Genomic DNA, 16204 nt, shown 5'->3' with positions numbered 1-16204 from the left:
AAATAAAATATATATTTTTTAAAAAGCTAGTCAACCTGTGTGTTTGGATCAGATTCTAAATTTGATCTTTTGACCACACCTTACAATCACTAGAAATATTGACTGCGGAGTATGTAGCCATCTTTTTAATAGGAAGAGAACCATATTTTCAAAGAGTTGGCTCTTTCTGCCCATACCTAAACTGAACAAGAAAGCTCTGGCTTATTACTCATTTGACCTGCTAACTTCAAAGTGTATGTGTTGCTCCGAGGGACATCATTAGGACAATTGGTGAACGTGGAATAGTAATTACATTAAATATTGTATCTATATTAAGTCTACCTAATTTGATAACAGTGCTATGGTAATGTAAGGCAATGTTCTTGTTTTGGGGAAATAAATCTCAATACTCGGGAGTAACGTATTCATTTATATAATGTGTGTTCACTGTTTTCAAATGATTCAGGGAAACTGTATATATGGAGAAAGAATGGTAAAGCAAATGTGGCAACTCTTTGTAGATGAAACAATTCCAGAAACTGCCTACCTCCCCATTTCTTATACGTGAGAAAAATAATTCCCCAAGTCAGCTAGTTTGCATTTTGCAGCTGCAAAGTGTTCCTAATGGATAATTCAGTCACCTCCAATTCATTTTCTACAAGCAGAGAGTCACACTATGAAACTGACACTCTTGAAAGACAGAAACTTACAAGTCACTTAACTATTTGGTTAAGTGACTGAGTGGCTCAGTCCGTTGAGCGTCTGACTTCGGCTCAGGTTATGCATGATCTCATAGTTCCTGGATTCCAGCCCTGCGTTGGGCTCTGTGCTGACAGCTCAGATCCTGAAGCCTGCTTAGGATTCTGGGTTTCCCTCTGTCTTTGTCCCTCTTCTGCACGCTCTCTGTGTCTCTCTCAAAATAAATAAACATTAAAAAAAATTTTAATGTTTAAAAAATAAAATAAAAGAGACCATAATATAGGAGCACCTGGCTGGCTCAGTCAGTAGAGCATGTGACTCTTACTCTCTGGGTCATGAGTTCAAGCCCCATGTTTGGGTGCAGAGATTTCTAAAACAAATGAATAAATAAGAATGTTAAAAAAAAGAGAGACAGGGGCGCCAGGGTGGTTCAGTCGGTTAAGCTTCTGACTTTGGCTCAGGTCACGATCTCATGGTTACTGGGTTCGAGCCCCGCGTCGGCTCTGTGCTGACTGCCAGCTCAGAGCCTGGAGCCTGTTTCAGATTTTGTATCTCCCTCTCTCTCTGACCCTCCCCTGCTCACACTGACTCTCTCCCTCTCTCTCAGAAATAAATAAAACATTAAAAATTTAAAAAAAGGAGACTAAACATAAAGCACTTAGCACAGTAGGTGGCAAAAGGGGAAGTATTAAACATACGTTTACCATTTATTAGTACCTTTATTTTACTTGTAAACAGTTACAGAAATGCAAGTGGAAGTTAAAAGGATTTTAACCCATCTGATTCTCCAATTTTCTGCCTTTTTCTATTTTTTTTTTTAAATGATCTCCCCATTCAAGAGGGGGAGCAGGAAATCCCCATGACAGTGGCTGAGCTTAAAGGCCAGGAGACCCCTGCTGTGATTTTCGCCCTGGACCGTTCTCACCCCTTCCCTACCAACGCCTGGCTAAGCGAGCTGCTCAGTAGGTACTTGCTGAATTAACGAAAGACTAGGTTTAGTTTTATTGTTGTTTATTTATTTTATTTATTTTTGAGAGCGAGAGAGCGAGCACGCAAGCACGAGGGGGAGGAGCAGAGAGGAGGAGACACAGAATCACAAACAGGCTCCAGGCTCTGAGCTGTCAGCACAGAGCCCGCCGCGGGGCTCGAACCTGAGCCACCCAGGCGCCCCAGGGACTAGGTTTCTAGCCTGGGTTAGCTGCATCTTTCTGGGTTGGGTAGAACTTTCACCGCTCGGCTCCAGTGCCGCACCTGCAGACCCAGAAGACGCTGTTCAGGTCCTGTTCAGGGAAACGACTACGTCTTCCCTTCCCAAACGCAAACTGCCAAGGGCTGTCGCCCCCTAACCACTGCGACTTCAAGGGTCCCCGCCTCCACTCCCCACACTGCAGCGGGCTCTTCTCTCCACAGCTCAGGCCACCGCCACATTTTCGTCGCCCCCGCGCGGCGGAGGCCGGAGCGCGCCGCACTTCGCGGCGAACTACAACTCCCACAATCCCAGTCGGCTGAACCGCCCCCCGCTGGAGGTGGGAGCGGAGGCGGAGCGGATCACCCCGAGGCGGGGCGGAGCCTTCCGAAACGCCCTGCCGGTGTCCTAAAGGGTACAGATCGTATTAGAACCCTAAAGCGATTCCTGGGTTTCCTGTTAAATAGGACCTCTGCCCTCCGTCCCCACTGTGGTCCCCTCCGTGTAAGGCGGCAGATGGTCTAGTCCAGCGGAGACACTCCCCACAATGGGCCGCAGCGAGACCCGGGGGAGAGCAAAGGGCAGGCCGCGCACGCATGCGCAGAGGCGCAGCATGGGGGCGGGAGCCGCCAAGCCCCTTCCCCGCCGCGGTGAAGGTGAGTAGGGGGCGGGGTGGGGCTTGTCCCGCGTCAAGACCGACCACTGCCCCGCAGTGGCCACCGTTGGATCAGCCGCTACCATCTCCACTAACTCTCAAAGCCGTTGACCCCAACTGTCCAGAATATTAGGGTCCCCAGGAGCTCAGTTTTAGCGTTTGTACATCAGTATACCACTTTCAATTAAAACACTTTCAGCATTTCATTGCTATTGTCTAGGGATACGTTTTTCTTTTCTGCTAGACCATGCATTGGAAAAATAACTAGCGTGTGAGGAGGGCCCACCTTTCATCTTGGTAGCAGACAGCTCCTTCTTGATAAGGGATAGAGCTTAAAGGCTTTTGGACACTTGATTCTATTCAATTTCATGTCAGATTAGGTACATATTTTGTCATGCTCTCTTTTTCATGTGTGTATGTCTTCTCATGAGAAGACTCCTTGAGATGAAGAGAGTGATACACTAAAGATATAGTGGAGGTGATGACGTTTATAATCTGCTAGGAATACAGAGAATTAAGCAATCATCTTATTGTGCCTTATCCCTAACCATTTTCCTTACACCTTGCTGTGTGACTTGGTTATGTTGCTTCACCTTCTGGGCCTACCTTTTCTCATAAAATGAGGAGATTGGATTAGATCTCTAAGAATTTGCCAGCTCTGAAATTCTGTGATTAGTGAGTGAGGAGTAGAATCCAGATGATATCACAGTATGGTAATGCTAAACATCATCAACTTCCATTTCTCTGCTGACACAAGAGAAACATAGCTGTAAGAATGTGGCGGCGGCAGCATTAGAAAGAACTGCCCTTTATTGTACCTGTAATCTCTTCCTTATTGCTGAAAATATGAGATTTGCTGGTAATACAGCTTTCTTCACTCTTTGTTGTCTGTTTGTAGATCATTGCTAGGAAGAACTCTGGGTACAATTATGAACACAGTGTATGTGATAATGGCTCACATCTTAAGATCTCACCCGATAAATGCTTCCATGGTACCTAATGGAATGAAAATGCTTCCGTATCTTGGTGTCATTAGAAATAGAATGATGTCAACACATAAATCCAAAAAGAAGATGAGAGAATATTACAGGCTACTGAATCTGGATGAAGGATGCTCTGCAGATGATGTCAGGGAATCTTTTCATAAGCTTGCCAAGCAATACCACCCAGACGGTGGCTCTAATACAGCAGATTCTGCAACATTTATAAGGATCGAAGAAGCTTATAGGAAGGTGCTTTCCCATGTGTTAGAACAAGCAAATGCCAGACAGAATAAAGTTGAAGAAGCAGAGGAAGAGGAAGAAAAGTTCAAATATAAAACACCCCAACACCGGCATTATTTAAGTTTCGAAGGTATTGGTTTTGGAAGTCCAAGTCAACGAGAGAAGCAATATAGGCAATTTAGAGCAGACCGCGCAACTGAGCAAGTGATGGAGTATCAGAAGCAGAAGCTACAAAGCCAGTATTTCATTGATAGCATAATTGTGAAAGATGTAAGGCAGAGTAAAGAACAAAAAATAACTCAGGCTATCGAGCGTTTAGTAGAGGATCTCATTCAGGAATCAATGGCAAAAGGAGACTTTGACAATCTCAGTGGGAAGGGAAAACCTCTAAAGAAATATTCTGGCTGTTCATATATTGATCCCATGACTCACAACCTGAACAGAATACTGATAGATAATGGATACCAACCGGAGTGGATCCTCATGCAGAAGGAAATAAAGGATACTATTGATCAGCTCAGAGAGGCAATTTTAGTGTCAAGGAAAAAACTCGGGAATCCAATGACACCAACTGAGCAGAAACAGTGGAACCAAGTTTGTGAGCAGTTTCAAGAAAACATCAGGAAACTAAACAAGCGAATTAATGATTTTAATCTAATTGTTCCCCTCCTGAGCAGACAAAAAGTCCATTTTGATGCACAGAAAGAAATTTCCAGAGCCCAGGGAATATACGAGACCCTTATAAAAACACAAGAAGTCACAGATAAAAACCCAAACAACACTGATCAGGGAGAAGGGGAGAAAACACCTCGAGTCAAGACAGGTTTTTTTAACTGGATGAGTGTGTGGAAATTTATTAAAATATGACCATTTAAATATTCATAGTACTACCCCAAATCATTTTCAGTTGTACTGATGTCACACATAGAAGCTGAGATTTATTGCTGCAACACAAGAGTTTGAAAACTGTATGCCTCTGTACTTTTCGCAAAACTAATCACATCTCCAGTGATGTATAAGTGAGAAAGCTATGAGAAACTGAGAGACATGTTCAACCAGCTTCGCTCTGAGGATATTGCAAGAAAAGAACTTCTGAGAAAACAATTTAATCCATTTCAGAGTTTAAAGGTCAGTCCATAGGTGAAATGAATTAGGATAAGGACTCAGACAGGGAATCATAAACGGTAGTCCAAAAGTCGTAGTGCAGTTTTAAGCTCTAGTAACTTAACAGTTCCTGTTGCCATCTTTACAGATACTTAAACAACAATGGGAAAAAAAAAAAACAACCCTAAAGAGTATGATAAAAAGTCACAAAACTAAGGAAGTATGGACTGTAGATAAGCAAACCTAAAAAATGAGGAATGTTTTTTGCAAGCTTGCTGCATTTAGACACCCGTGGTTATTAAAGTTTAAAATTGTTCTAAGACTTTTGGGGTACTCTCTACGTGGATGGAAATGTTATGATCAGGAAATTAGCCCGATGGAGTTATTGTACTCTTCCTTTTTTATAAAGACCTTCCCTGTGGGTATTGAATAAAACACACACACACACACACACACACACACACACTCACACACTCACACACACACACTATCTGGGTTGTACTTTTTTCCTTCCCAACTTCATTATCTTGGCTACAGAGAAATCTATCAGCCTAGATAATTGATATAGCTGTTCTGGGGAGCCTGGGTGGCTTAGTCGGTTGAGCGTCCGACTTTCGCTTAGGTCATGATCTCGCGGTTCGTGGGTTCGAGCCCCGCATCGGGCTCTGTGCTGACTGCCAGCTCAGAGCCTGGAGCCTGTTTCAGTCTGTGACTCCCTCTCTCTCTGACCCTCCTCTGCTCACGCTCTCTCTCTCTCTCTCTCTCCTAGAAATAAATAAAAAAAAAATATTTAAAAAAAAAATTGATATAGCTGTTCTAGAAGTAAATGTCAGTGGCCACTTGAAAGAGTTTGGGTGTATTTTCTGCCCTTTTGGAGATTAAAAAAAAAGTCCTTGGGTTCGACGGAAACTTAAGATTTCACTTCTGGCTTCCTCTCTAATCAGAGATGGAAATGTTAGGTTTATGTAAACCAGTCTGAAGCCTGTCTTGGTCATGTATCAGATTCCCCAGAAGCTTTTTCCATACGAGAATCGCAATTTAGGGATCCAATTTCCTGTCTTAGGAACCCTTTCATAAACAAAAAGATGTCTGAATTTTGTGCCACTTTGCACTTTTGGCAAATGACAAAGATTAACATGAGATTGTTCTGTCCACTTTCAGAAAATCTGACTTTTTTGGGTTTGTGTAATTGCTTTAGCCACAGAATTGGGCAACTAGAAGGATACAGAGGGTGGTCAAACGGAGCAGATCTTTTTCCTTATTTAGAGTGCTATTTATGGATGTGGTTCAGAAATGGCACTTGCCCCTCTGATCTTGAAAGAACAAGTTATTTTGTAAAGTGTGTGATAGTTAAGTAAACCTACATCTTCAAAAGGAAATTTTAGGACTTTCTGTTTACATGATGGGTTAATTAATTGGTATAATATTTGATTATAGACTAAGTATGTGGCTTCTATAATGATTCCATTACTCTAAACAAAACTGTGGAAAGTATGAAATGTAGCTATGTAATAAGAACTATGGTTATAAAACATTTTAGAAGGTTATGGTCCTTGAATTTCATTAAGAATGGGAATTAGATGTATGATACCTAGTTGAATTGTAGCAACATATGTAAAGGAAACCATTTTCACTATTGGATCGTGGGATGGTAAAGTTATCAGAAAACTCTAGTAAATCCTTAATTTCAGCACAGGACACTTTATGTTTGTAAATATTGTCTATATTAATAAGGTTAATAGTTATTTTTAATGATTATCTAATGGCTCATTGTTACATAAACAATAATAACTGTATTTTTGAATGACCACCTGAATATTTTTTAACCTTTAAAAAAGTTATCTTTAATGTTTTTATTATTTTTGAAGGAGAGAGAAAGAGTGTGAGTGAGGAAAGGGCAGAGAGAAGGGGAGACACAGAATCTGAAGCAGGCTCTAGGCTCTGAGTTGTCAGCCCATCAAACTCCCGATGCGGGGCTCGAACTCACGAATTATGAGGTCATGACCTCAGCCAAAGTCGGGCACTTCACCGACTAGGACACCCAGGCACCCCTATTTTTTAACTTTTTGATTGTTGATATAAAAACTGTGACAGAGGGGTACCTGGCTGGCTCAGTCAGTTGAGCACCAGACTCTTGCTTGATCTCAGCTCAGGTCATGATCTCACGGTTCGTGAGATGGAGCCTCATGTAGGGCTCTGTACTGACAGTGCAAAGGCAGCCTTGACCTTTTCCATCAGTGTTTCACCTTCTAACTTTGCCAGCTTCGCAAGTGTAGCAGTAAGTTACTGAGATTTCTGAACTCATTAATAAGCACATATCAAACTCTACTTGATCCCAAGCCTTTCCAGGGCTCCTTTCTTCAGACTGTAGGACCAGGACCCTGTCCCAACACCCTGAGGATAGAGCCTCACATCCCAGGGGCTTTTGGCTCCCAGCTGTGTGAAATGGCTTGTGCCCTTGTTATGTATGCCTGAGGCTTACCTGGCACCTTGGGGCTATAGTTTTCTTCCTCGATAGAACAATGCATTACTATTCATTTTCCTCACAGAGCCACCAGAACACAACTCTGCTCTTGGGGGGCCAGGGGATGGTGAGGGGTCTCCCAGAGATGGGAATCCCCCGTGACTTTATATGACTGGGACCTACTACTTTCTGACATACTTCTCTGCTGCCAGTTGCTTGGGTCCCCAACCCCGGGCCTCAGCTATCATCTGGGACATCCTCAGTACCTCTCCGGCACCACTGACGCTGATTTGCCTGTTCCTTCAAGTGTTGCGTTTCCTTTTCGACAATGTTTTGTTCATTTGGCATACACTTATTGAGGTCCTGAAAGGGAATCTACCATTCCACTATCTGGATGATCAGAAATCAGTAACTAAGACAAATGAACCCCTCAGCCCTGAATGTAACCCTCAGATACTCATTTTGCTTGGTGTTACTGCTGCCCCCTCCCCGACCCCACCCTGGCTGCAGGCAGGGGACCCTGGCCTCACTCTCCTCCCTGGCGTAAGAGTAGACCCACAAATGTTGCGTAATACTTCTTGCCCAGCTGAGACCAGACTGGAACATCAAAATACACCTTTCCTCAAGGCTTGGGATGACATAAGCAGAGGGAAGGCAGTTCCTAGGACAGGATACCCTGGGCTGTGACCCTCCCAGTTAGTCTCTGAGCCCTGTCCCCAGCCTGCTGTAGAGTGGCTCCTCAGGGACCCTAAGCATGCCTCCACTCCCCCCTGTCTGGACTTAGAAACTAAGGACTAAGGGATTTGCTTTCCTGCCAAGACCAATTTCAGAAGTCTGGCTTCCTCTTAGAGGGCCCACGTCTTCCCGATGTTGCACAATGAATTTAGCCTCAGTCCTTCATCATGACCCAGAGTTTACCTTCTGGGTCTATACTTGGAGAGCTACATAACTATCCTGGGTTAGTGCAAGGAAAAAAAGAAAAAAAAAACAAGTAAAAAGATGAGAGTTAATGGTCCCCATTAATGGTTATTTATGACACAGTGGGTATACTCTGTCCTTGAGGTAATAACTATCCTTTGAGACCCCCTATGACCCTAAACCGTGCCTTCAGAATGACAAATGTTGTCCTACACACCAGGATAAGGGCCACTGTCTTCATCACTTTGTAGCCTTTTTACAATAATCGCTCAATTCTGCGTCTATACTGCCCACTTGCCTGCTTCCTCGTTAGAAAAAGCCCTAAGTCCTTGGACTCGTGGCCGCACATGTAAAGTTCCGTGTTAACTCTATGCGGTCCCGGCTGGTAGTAAAGACTCTAAATTTAGCTTCAGTAGTCTCGGTGGGTCTCTGTGTCTCTCGGCATAACACCAAGATGGTTGCTCTATGCCACTGTCCCCCAGTCCCTCTCCATGACAGATCCTGAGTGAGAGTCTCAACAGGACACGTACATCAAATGAGCTTAACATTGTTGTAAGAGAGGACTACAGTTGTAGGGAGGGGCCTTCCTGGTGTACCTTGAGGACCTTCTAGCAAGAAGCACGTGATCCAGTGGTGACTCAGCTTCAGAACTTAAGAGCTGGGCCTCTGTGGTCTCCGTGGCTTCACTTCTGTGGGTAGACCTGACTCCATGGCCATGGCCTCTCAGCTTTTCCAATTAGCTGTAGTTTATCCCATGATTTGCCCAGTTGAGCTCCAGGCTTATCCGTGAGACTTGTTTAAAAGATGCGGTGGACTTTCTGGCAATAAATAGCCATTCTTGCCAAATTGAGCGGTGGCCTTACATTAGCAAGAATTCACAAAGTGGAGAAAATTAGGTAAAAGCAAGTGCACATTCACCTTCCAAATGACCTGTATTGATGGTGGCATGTGTCATTCATCTAGGGAGGATGTGGTTCCTAGCACAGGAAGTCAGACCTCGGAAGCTGATGTCGGCAGGAGAGAAGATCCCTAATTCTCTTAAATACGCTCAGGAGTGGGCATGTCGCCCAGGCCCTGCCAAGACCTGTCCTTGGGAGACATGGTTCAGGATGACGCACAGGACAAAACAGGCCTGCTCTCTGTAGGTGTTCCATTTAGCTGGTGCCGGAAGGCAGTGGCTGCTAGATGGACCCAGAAGTGGCGTCAGTGTCACTGGTGGTGACAGTCAAGTTCCTGGCTTACTGTAGTCATGGTTGTGGCCACAGCAGCTCTGGTGTTTTCCTCAGCAGGTCAGTTCTTCAGGGTTGTTTTAGTTACTGTTCCTGGAAACAACCTTGAGCCACTTTCTTTGGCCCTCCCGAAAGTTCTAGAGTCCTTTAATAAATCCCTTTTCTGCTTAACCTAGCTAGACTAGAGGTTGCCACTTGCAGCTAAGCACTGTGACTGAAACAGATGGGATCATGAGAATCTCATGGCTTTGGGATACACGGGAACTATCTGTTGGATTGTGGCACCGGGGGCACGTGGACTCCCATTCAACTCTCAGCTCTGCCACTTGGTAGGTGTGTGGTCTTGGGCAAATTACCAAACCTCACTGAAACTACCGCTTACCCAGATGTATGGTCATAATGATCACTTCTTGTGAGGAGTCACTGCGATATTAAATGTAAAGAATCCATCACGGTTACTGACACATGATGAGCACTCCACTCTAAGTATTAAATTATGTACATTGATATAATAAATAGAATATGTAAATTGATATAATAAATATTTAAATTATGTACATTGATATAAATAATAAATGAATAAATAAATAAAAATTAAAAATAAATAAATTAAATATAATAAATTTTGTACATTAATATAATAAATAAAAATAAATAAACATGATATAAATAAACATGTAAATTGATATGATAAAATAAATAAATAAATTGATATAATAAATATTATTGATATGATAAATAAATAAATAAACATAATAAATAGCACTCCACTCTAAGTATTAAATTATGTACATTGATATAATAAAAATAAAAAAATTTTATTATTTTTAAGGCTTGTTTTAAAAAGGTTCCATTGCTTTTCTCTTGGCGGAGTATTGATTTCAAAGCTGATCGTGCTAGTTTCATTCAATTTCCTGAACTCACTGAACTGTTCTCTGACATACCTTCAGCTTGCAGAGGGCATTAAATGAAAATGTAGAAGTTAGTCAAGAAAGACCACATAGTATATGATTCCATTTATATGAAAGGTCCAGGATGAGTAAAGCTATAGAGACAGAAAGTACTAGGGCTATAGAATTTGGGGGGAAATGGAAAGTGACTGATAATGTTTATGGGTTTTCTTTTGCAGATGGTAAATACATTCTAACATTGTATTGTGGTAATGAAAAAAATTATTAAAAAAAAAAAGAGGGGCGCCTGGGTGGCTCAGTCAGTTAAGCATCCAACTTCAGCTCAGGTCATGATCTCACGGTTGGTGGGTTCGAGCCCCACGTCAGGCTCTGTACTGACAGCTAGCTCAGAGCCTGGAGGCTGTCTTCGGATTCTGTGTCTCCCTCTGTCTCTGACCCTCCCCAGCTCATGCTATCTCTCTCTCTCTCTCTCTTTCTCTCTCTCTCAAAAATAAATAAAACATTAAAAAAAAAAAAAGAATGGGGCGCCTGGGTGGCTCAGTCAGTTAAGCGTCCGACTTCAGCTCAGGTCATGATCCCACGGTTCATGGGTTGGAGGCCTGCATCGGGCTCTGTGCTGACAGCTAGCTCAGAGCCTGGAGCCTGCTTCAGATTCCGTATCTCCCTCTCTCTGACCCTCCCCTCCTCACGATGTCTCTCTCTCAGAAATAAATAAAACATTTAAAAAATTTATAAAAAATAAAATTATGGTAATGGTTGCACAACTCTGTCAACATACTAAGAACTACTGAATTATGCACTTTAAATGAGTGAGTTTTATGGTATGTGAAAGCTGTTTTCTTTTTTAAAAAAGAAAAAGGTAAGAAAATGTAGAGCGGTTCTGTGGTGGGGTCCCCTCCCTAAGGAAAGAAAAAAAAGGCAACTTGGTTATACATGTACCTGACAACATCCCTCATGACCTTGTAACATGAGACTACTTAATCAGACTACATGTCTGTATGTTACCATATATGGGAGACTGAGATATAAAAAATGCACCACGTGGCGTTCGGGGCTCAGTTCTTGGGGTTTGATCCCAACTGAGCCGTTCGAGCATGAGTGAAGTTGCTTCCTGGAAAGAAAAGCCTCAGTGTCACAACTATCTGTGTGAGAATCCTGCTACAGTTCTGAATTTGGTAGGTTGCTTGCTACTTTTCTATATGCAAGAAATGTCTTCAGAAGCATACAGAGCAAGAGAACTGTTTTAAATTAAGCATAAAAATGACAGCCAATGTTTTAAGAGTTTAAATTTAGATGCTTTCACATCTATAGCAAATGTTGTTTAATGTGTACACATTTCTGCAAAACCCCACAAAACTTTGTTAGTATGCCCAGGCACTTGCTACTGTCTCTCTCTCTTTTTTTTAAGATTTTATTTTTTTAAGTGGGGCTCGAACTCCTATCCCCAAGATCAAAAGTCGCATGCTCCACGACTGAACCAGCCAGGCGCTCCACTTTGTCTTTCTTACAATCTTAGCAAACTGAGTGATTGCCTTATATAAATGAGAATCCACAAAGTGGAGAATATTAGATAAAAGCAAGTGCACATTTTGTAAAAATGATTGAAAGAACCTGGTCTTTAATTACATAGACAGAACTTTTTATTCTAGAACTCAGCAGGTGAGTAGGCAGTGGGGGAGAGGTCCATCCCGCTATTTCCCATCCCACATCATGTTACCCAGAGCCTGTGGGGAAGAAGAGGCCTAAAAAGCCCACCTTTCCCCTCTTTCTTCTCTCCAATACCCAAAAAACAGTGGCCCTGAGACATCATGATTCTGTAACCTTCTGGACAGTGTGTCAGGGAGCTGGCAGAGTGAGGAAGAAAACCTGTGTACGGCTTTGCGTGCCACTCTTAGGGACAGGAATACCTTGAGAGGTTTGGGAGATGCCTGTTTTAAGCATATCACTTACGGTACCTGCCTGCCCATAGGGGCCAAAGCCATTGGCCCAAGAGCAAGGAATACATCAGCCGGTTGGTGAAGTGTTAACGGGACCACAACATCAGGTTCTTTGTTTTGAAAAAATCTTTTTTTTTATTTTGAAAATTCACTTGTATATAGTAAAAACTTCAATCAGTGCAAACGCATAGACAGTGAACAAATGAATTCCCCTTGATCCCAGACTTCCCCACCCTCCTTCCCAGATCTAACCACCATCAACCACTTCTTCCACATCTATACTACTTTTTTTTTAATGCTGCGGTGACACATGACTACAAAATTAGTGGCTTAAATAACACAAATTTATTGTCTTACGGTTCTGGAGGCCAGAAGTCCGAAGTGGATCTTGCTGGGCTAACATCACGATGTGGGTGGGGTTTCATTCCTTCTGGAGGCTCTAAGGGAGAATCTGCTTCCTTGCCTTTTCTAGAGGCCACGTGTATTCTTGGCTTGTGTCCCCGTTCTCTATCTTCAAAGCCAGCGACAGCAGGTTAGTCTTCCCCCCTGGTCACAGTACTGAGTTCCCTGCCTCTGGCCTGCACTTACAGGACCCATGGAGTTACACTGATCCCACCCAGACCATCCAGCACAATCTCCCTGTCTTCAGGTCAGTTGACTCACAACTTTAATATCCTCTTATTAAGTAACATAATATATTTACAGATTCTGGGAATTAGGACCTATTTGGCTGAGCCATTATCCTGCTATGACTACACCCTTTATACATATAATTTATATGCACACACCATCTCTCCATCTCTCTCTCTCAAAAATGGACAAGTGTAAACACACTATACATGCTCTTCTTATCTTTTTCTTCCCCTGTCTATTAATATAGCTTCAGGATCTTTCAAATCAACACATCTAGCTTTATTAAGCCTGCATGAGATTGTTGTATGTTCTCATGGAAATAAGAACTAATCAATACTGAGCAGATGAAATAAATAGCTGTGCACAGTTACCCAGAGAGAGACCTTGAGGCATAGAGACAGCAAATGCAAGTTGAGGTTATCATGAATCAGGAATGAGATGTGGCATAATAATGCATCATTAGGTAGGAGGTACAGAGAAAGTGATAATAGGTTACTCTTTTTGAATGCTTTCCTTGCACTAACTAATCTTCAGAACAATTCTATTGCATAGGTCCTGGTATTAGCTCTTTTTGAAAAATGAAGAAACTAACGAGGCTCAGAGAGGTCAAGTAACTTGCTCTGGGTCACACAGCTAGAACGTGTCAAGGGTTGGGATTTGAACCCAGATTGCCTGTGGTTGGTCTGATTCCAGATCCCTGTTCTTACCCACATCATGCTATGGTGTTGGCAGAGAGGACACTGGAGCAGAAGCCTCTGCAGTGAAGATTCAAGACACTGAGTTTCCTGGGGCTGTCTTGAATTAAGTGTGTTTTATTGTTGGACTGTCATTCTTTTCTTTTTAAGTTTATTTACTTATTTAGGTCATCTCTACACCCAACATGGGCTTCAACTCATGATCCCAAGATGAAGAATCACATGCTGTTCTGACTGGGTCAGCCAGGCGCCCCTTGACTGTATTCTTTTCCATTACTGCCCCTCATACCACGAGGAAGAGGCAGTGAAACTTTCGAGCTAGGGAGACTTGAATTCGGACCCAGATTTTGCCACTCATTAGCTATGTGACTTTCTTGAGTTTCTGTTTTTCATCTGTCCAGTGAGTATACAGTTGACCCTTGAATAGTAGGAGTCTGAACTGCACAGGATCAGTTATATTTTTTCTTCCTTATGATTTTCATGATAACATTTGGTTTTCTCTCCTCCATTGTAGGAATACAGTATATAATCCATATAACACACATACTGTGTGTTAATTGACTATTTATGGTATCGGTTAGGTTTCTGGTCAACAGCAGGCTATTGGCAGTTAAGTTTTTGGGGAGTCAAAAGCCATATGTGGATTTTTGATTGCGTGGGGCATTGGTGCTCCTAACCCCCACGTTGCTCAAGGGCCAACTGTAATCAGACCTAATTTGCAAAGATCGTTGTCATCCATGGAGACGATGAGTCCAAACCGCTGGATTGAGGCTCAGGTCCGCAATAGTAACTCAGTGGAGGCATCACTGCCCCCAGAGGATATTTTGGAAATTTGTGGAGGGATCTTCAGATGACAAAATGTTGCAGGGGCACGACTGGCGGAGCTTGTATTTAGCCCATTTGGACCAGTACATTATGCTGGTTCGCATCTATTCTGATTGGTTGGTAAGTCCACGCAATCCTCATTGTTAAATATTTCAAACATCATCCCCGACCACAAACATTTAGGAGGGGAGCCAGGGGTGTTGAGTGTTCGCAGTGCGCAGGGTGGGTGACCAAAAAGAGGAATTGTTCCGTGTCTTGCCCAACATTGAAACCTCTCACCAGACATTCATGCGGGTGAAAAAATCTGTTCATGATCATCTAAGCCTGGAACAGAATTGTATTTTATATGTAAACACCACGTGCCTTTTGCAAGACTTAAAATATACTATTTTTTTAACTAATTCAACTAATTCGCTAATGCATTTACTAACGCAACTACTGTGAACATTGCACTTACTTTTTGGGAATTTTATTAAGATTTGTACTGTGTTTCAGAAAATCGTCAGTGATAGCACCATGGCTTATCACATTTGAATTACCAGTACCACCTGCCTGTTGCAGTTTGCTTTTGGTGTTGAATTCAAATATGTACCAGAGGAGATTGGCTTTTAATAAAGAGCCAGCTGTTAGTGGAGGTTGTAGCCAGCATCCAAGATGACCCTCAGAGATCCCCAGTTTCTTTTCTTTCTTTTTTTTACGATTTCATTAAAAAAATAGTTTTTAATGTTTATTTATAAGACAGAGTGCAGGCGGGGGGAGGGGCAGACAGAGAGGGAGACACAGAATCCAAGCAGGCTCCAGCCTCTGAGATGTCAGCACAGAGCCCAATGTAGGGCCTGAACTCATGAACTATGGGATCATGACCTGAGCTGAAGTCGGACGCTAAACCAACTGAGTCACCCAGGCGCCCCTAAAAAAGATTTCATTTTTATTTATTTATTTTTTAAATGTTTTATTTATTTATTTCTAGGAGAGAGAGAGACAGCATGAGCAGGGGAGGGTCAGAGAGAGAGGGAGTGACAGACTCTGAAACAGGCTCCAGGCTCTGAGCTGGCAGTCAGCACAGAGCCCGATGCGGGGCTCCAACCCACGAACCTCGAGATCATGACCTGAGCGAAAGTCGGACGCTTAACTGACTAAGCCACCCGGGCGCCCCAAAAGATTTCATTTTTAAAAAAAATGTTTGTTTGTTTGTTTATTTATTTAGAGAGCGTGCTAGTGGGAAAGGGGCAGAGAGAGTGAGAGGGAGAGAAAGAATCCCAGGCAGGCTCTGTGCTGTCAGCAGAGAGCCCGACATAGGGCTTGATCCCACCAACCATGAGATCATGACCTGAGCCAACATCAAGAGTCGGTGACTTAACCGACTGAGCCAACCAGATGCCCCTAAAGATTTCATTTTTAAGTAGTCTCTGCACTCCAACATGGGACTCAAACTCACAACGCTGAGATCAAGAGTCACAAGCTCCACTGAACAGGCCAGCCAGGTGCCCCAAAGATCCCCACTTTCTGATACATACATTTTTGTGTAGTGCCCTCCCATGTTGTATCAGGCTTGGTCTATGTGACCAATAGAATACAACAGAAGTGTTAGTCACTTCTGAGGCCAGAAGCTTCCTGCTCTCTTTCTGTTAGATCACTTACTCTGGCTGAAGTCAGTTACTGTGACTTGTGGCAGCTTTGTGGAGAGAGGCACATGCGTCCCGGAACTGAGGCCGCTAGCCAACAGCCATGTGAGTGAGCATTTTT

At 43.0% G+C, this 16204-nt stretch overlaps 1 protein-coding gene across 1 annotated transcript; it reads left to right on the top strand.

Moving 5' to 3' along the window:
* The first annotated feature begins 2257 nt into the window (after nucleotides 1-2257).
* On the top strand, nucleotides 2258-5166 carry DNAJC28 (DnaJ heat shock protein family (Hsp40) member C28). Its single transcript, XM_039227900.1, has 2 exons — nucleotides 2258-2520; nucleotides 3418-5166. The coding sequence occupies exon 2, from the start codon at nucleotides 3449-3451 to the stop codon at nucleotides 4607-4609; it is 1161 nt and encodes a 386-aa protein (XP_039083831.1). The 5' UTR covers nucleotides 2258-2520; nucleotides 3418-3448; the 3' UTR covers nucleotides 4610-5166.
* Nucleotides 5167-16204: the final 11038 nt, after the last annotated feature.

Source organism: Hyaena hyaena, unplaced genomic scaffold (genome assembly GCF_003009895.1).
Source record: "Hyaena hyaena isolate Hyena2069 unplaced genomic scaffold, ASM300989v1 scaffold_2, whole genome shotgun sequence".
NCBI classification, from domain to species: Eukaryota; Metazoa; Chordata; class Mammalia; order Carnivora; family Hyaenidae; genus Hyaena; species Hyaena hyaena.
Note: the sequence above shows the minus strand (reverse complement) of the source record. Positions and strands in the feature narration are given on the sequence as shown.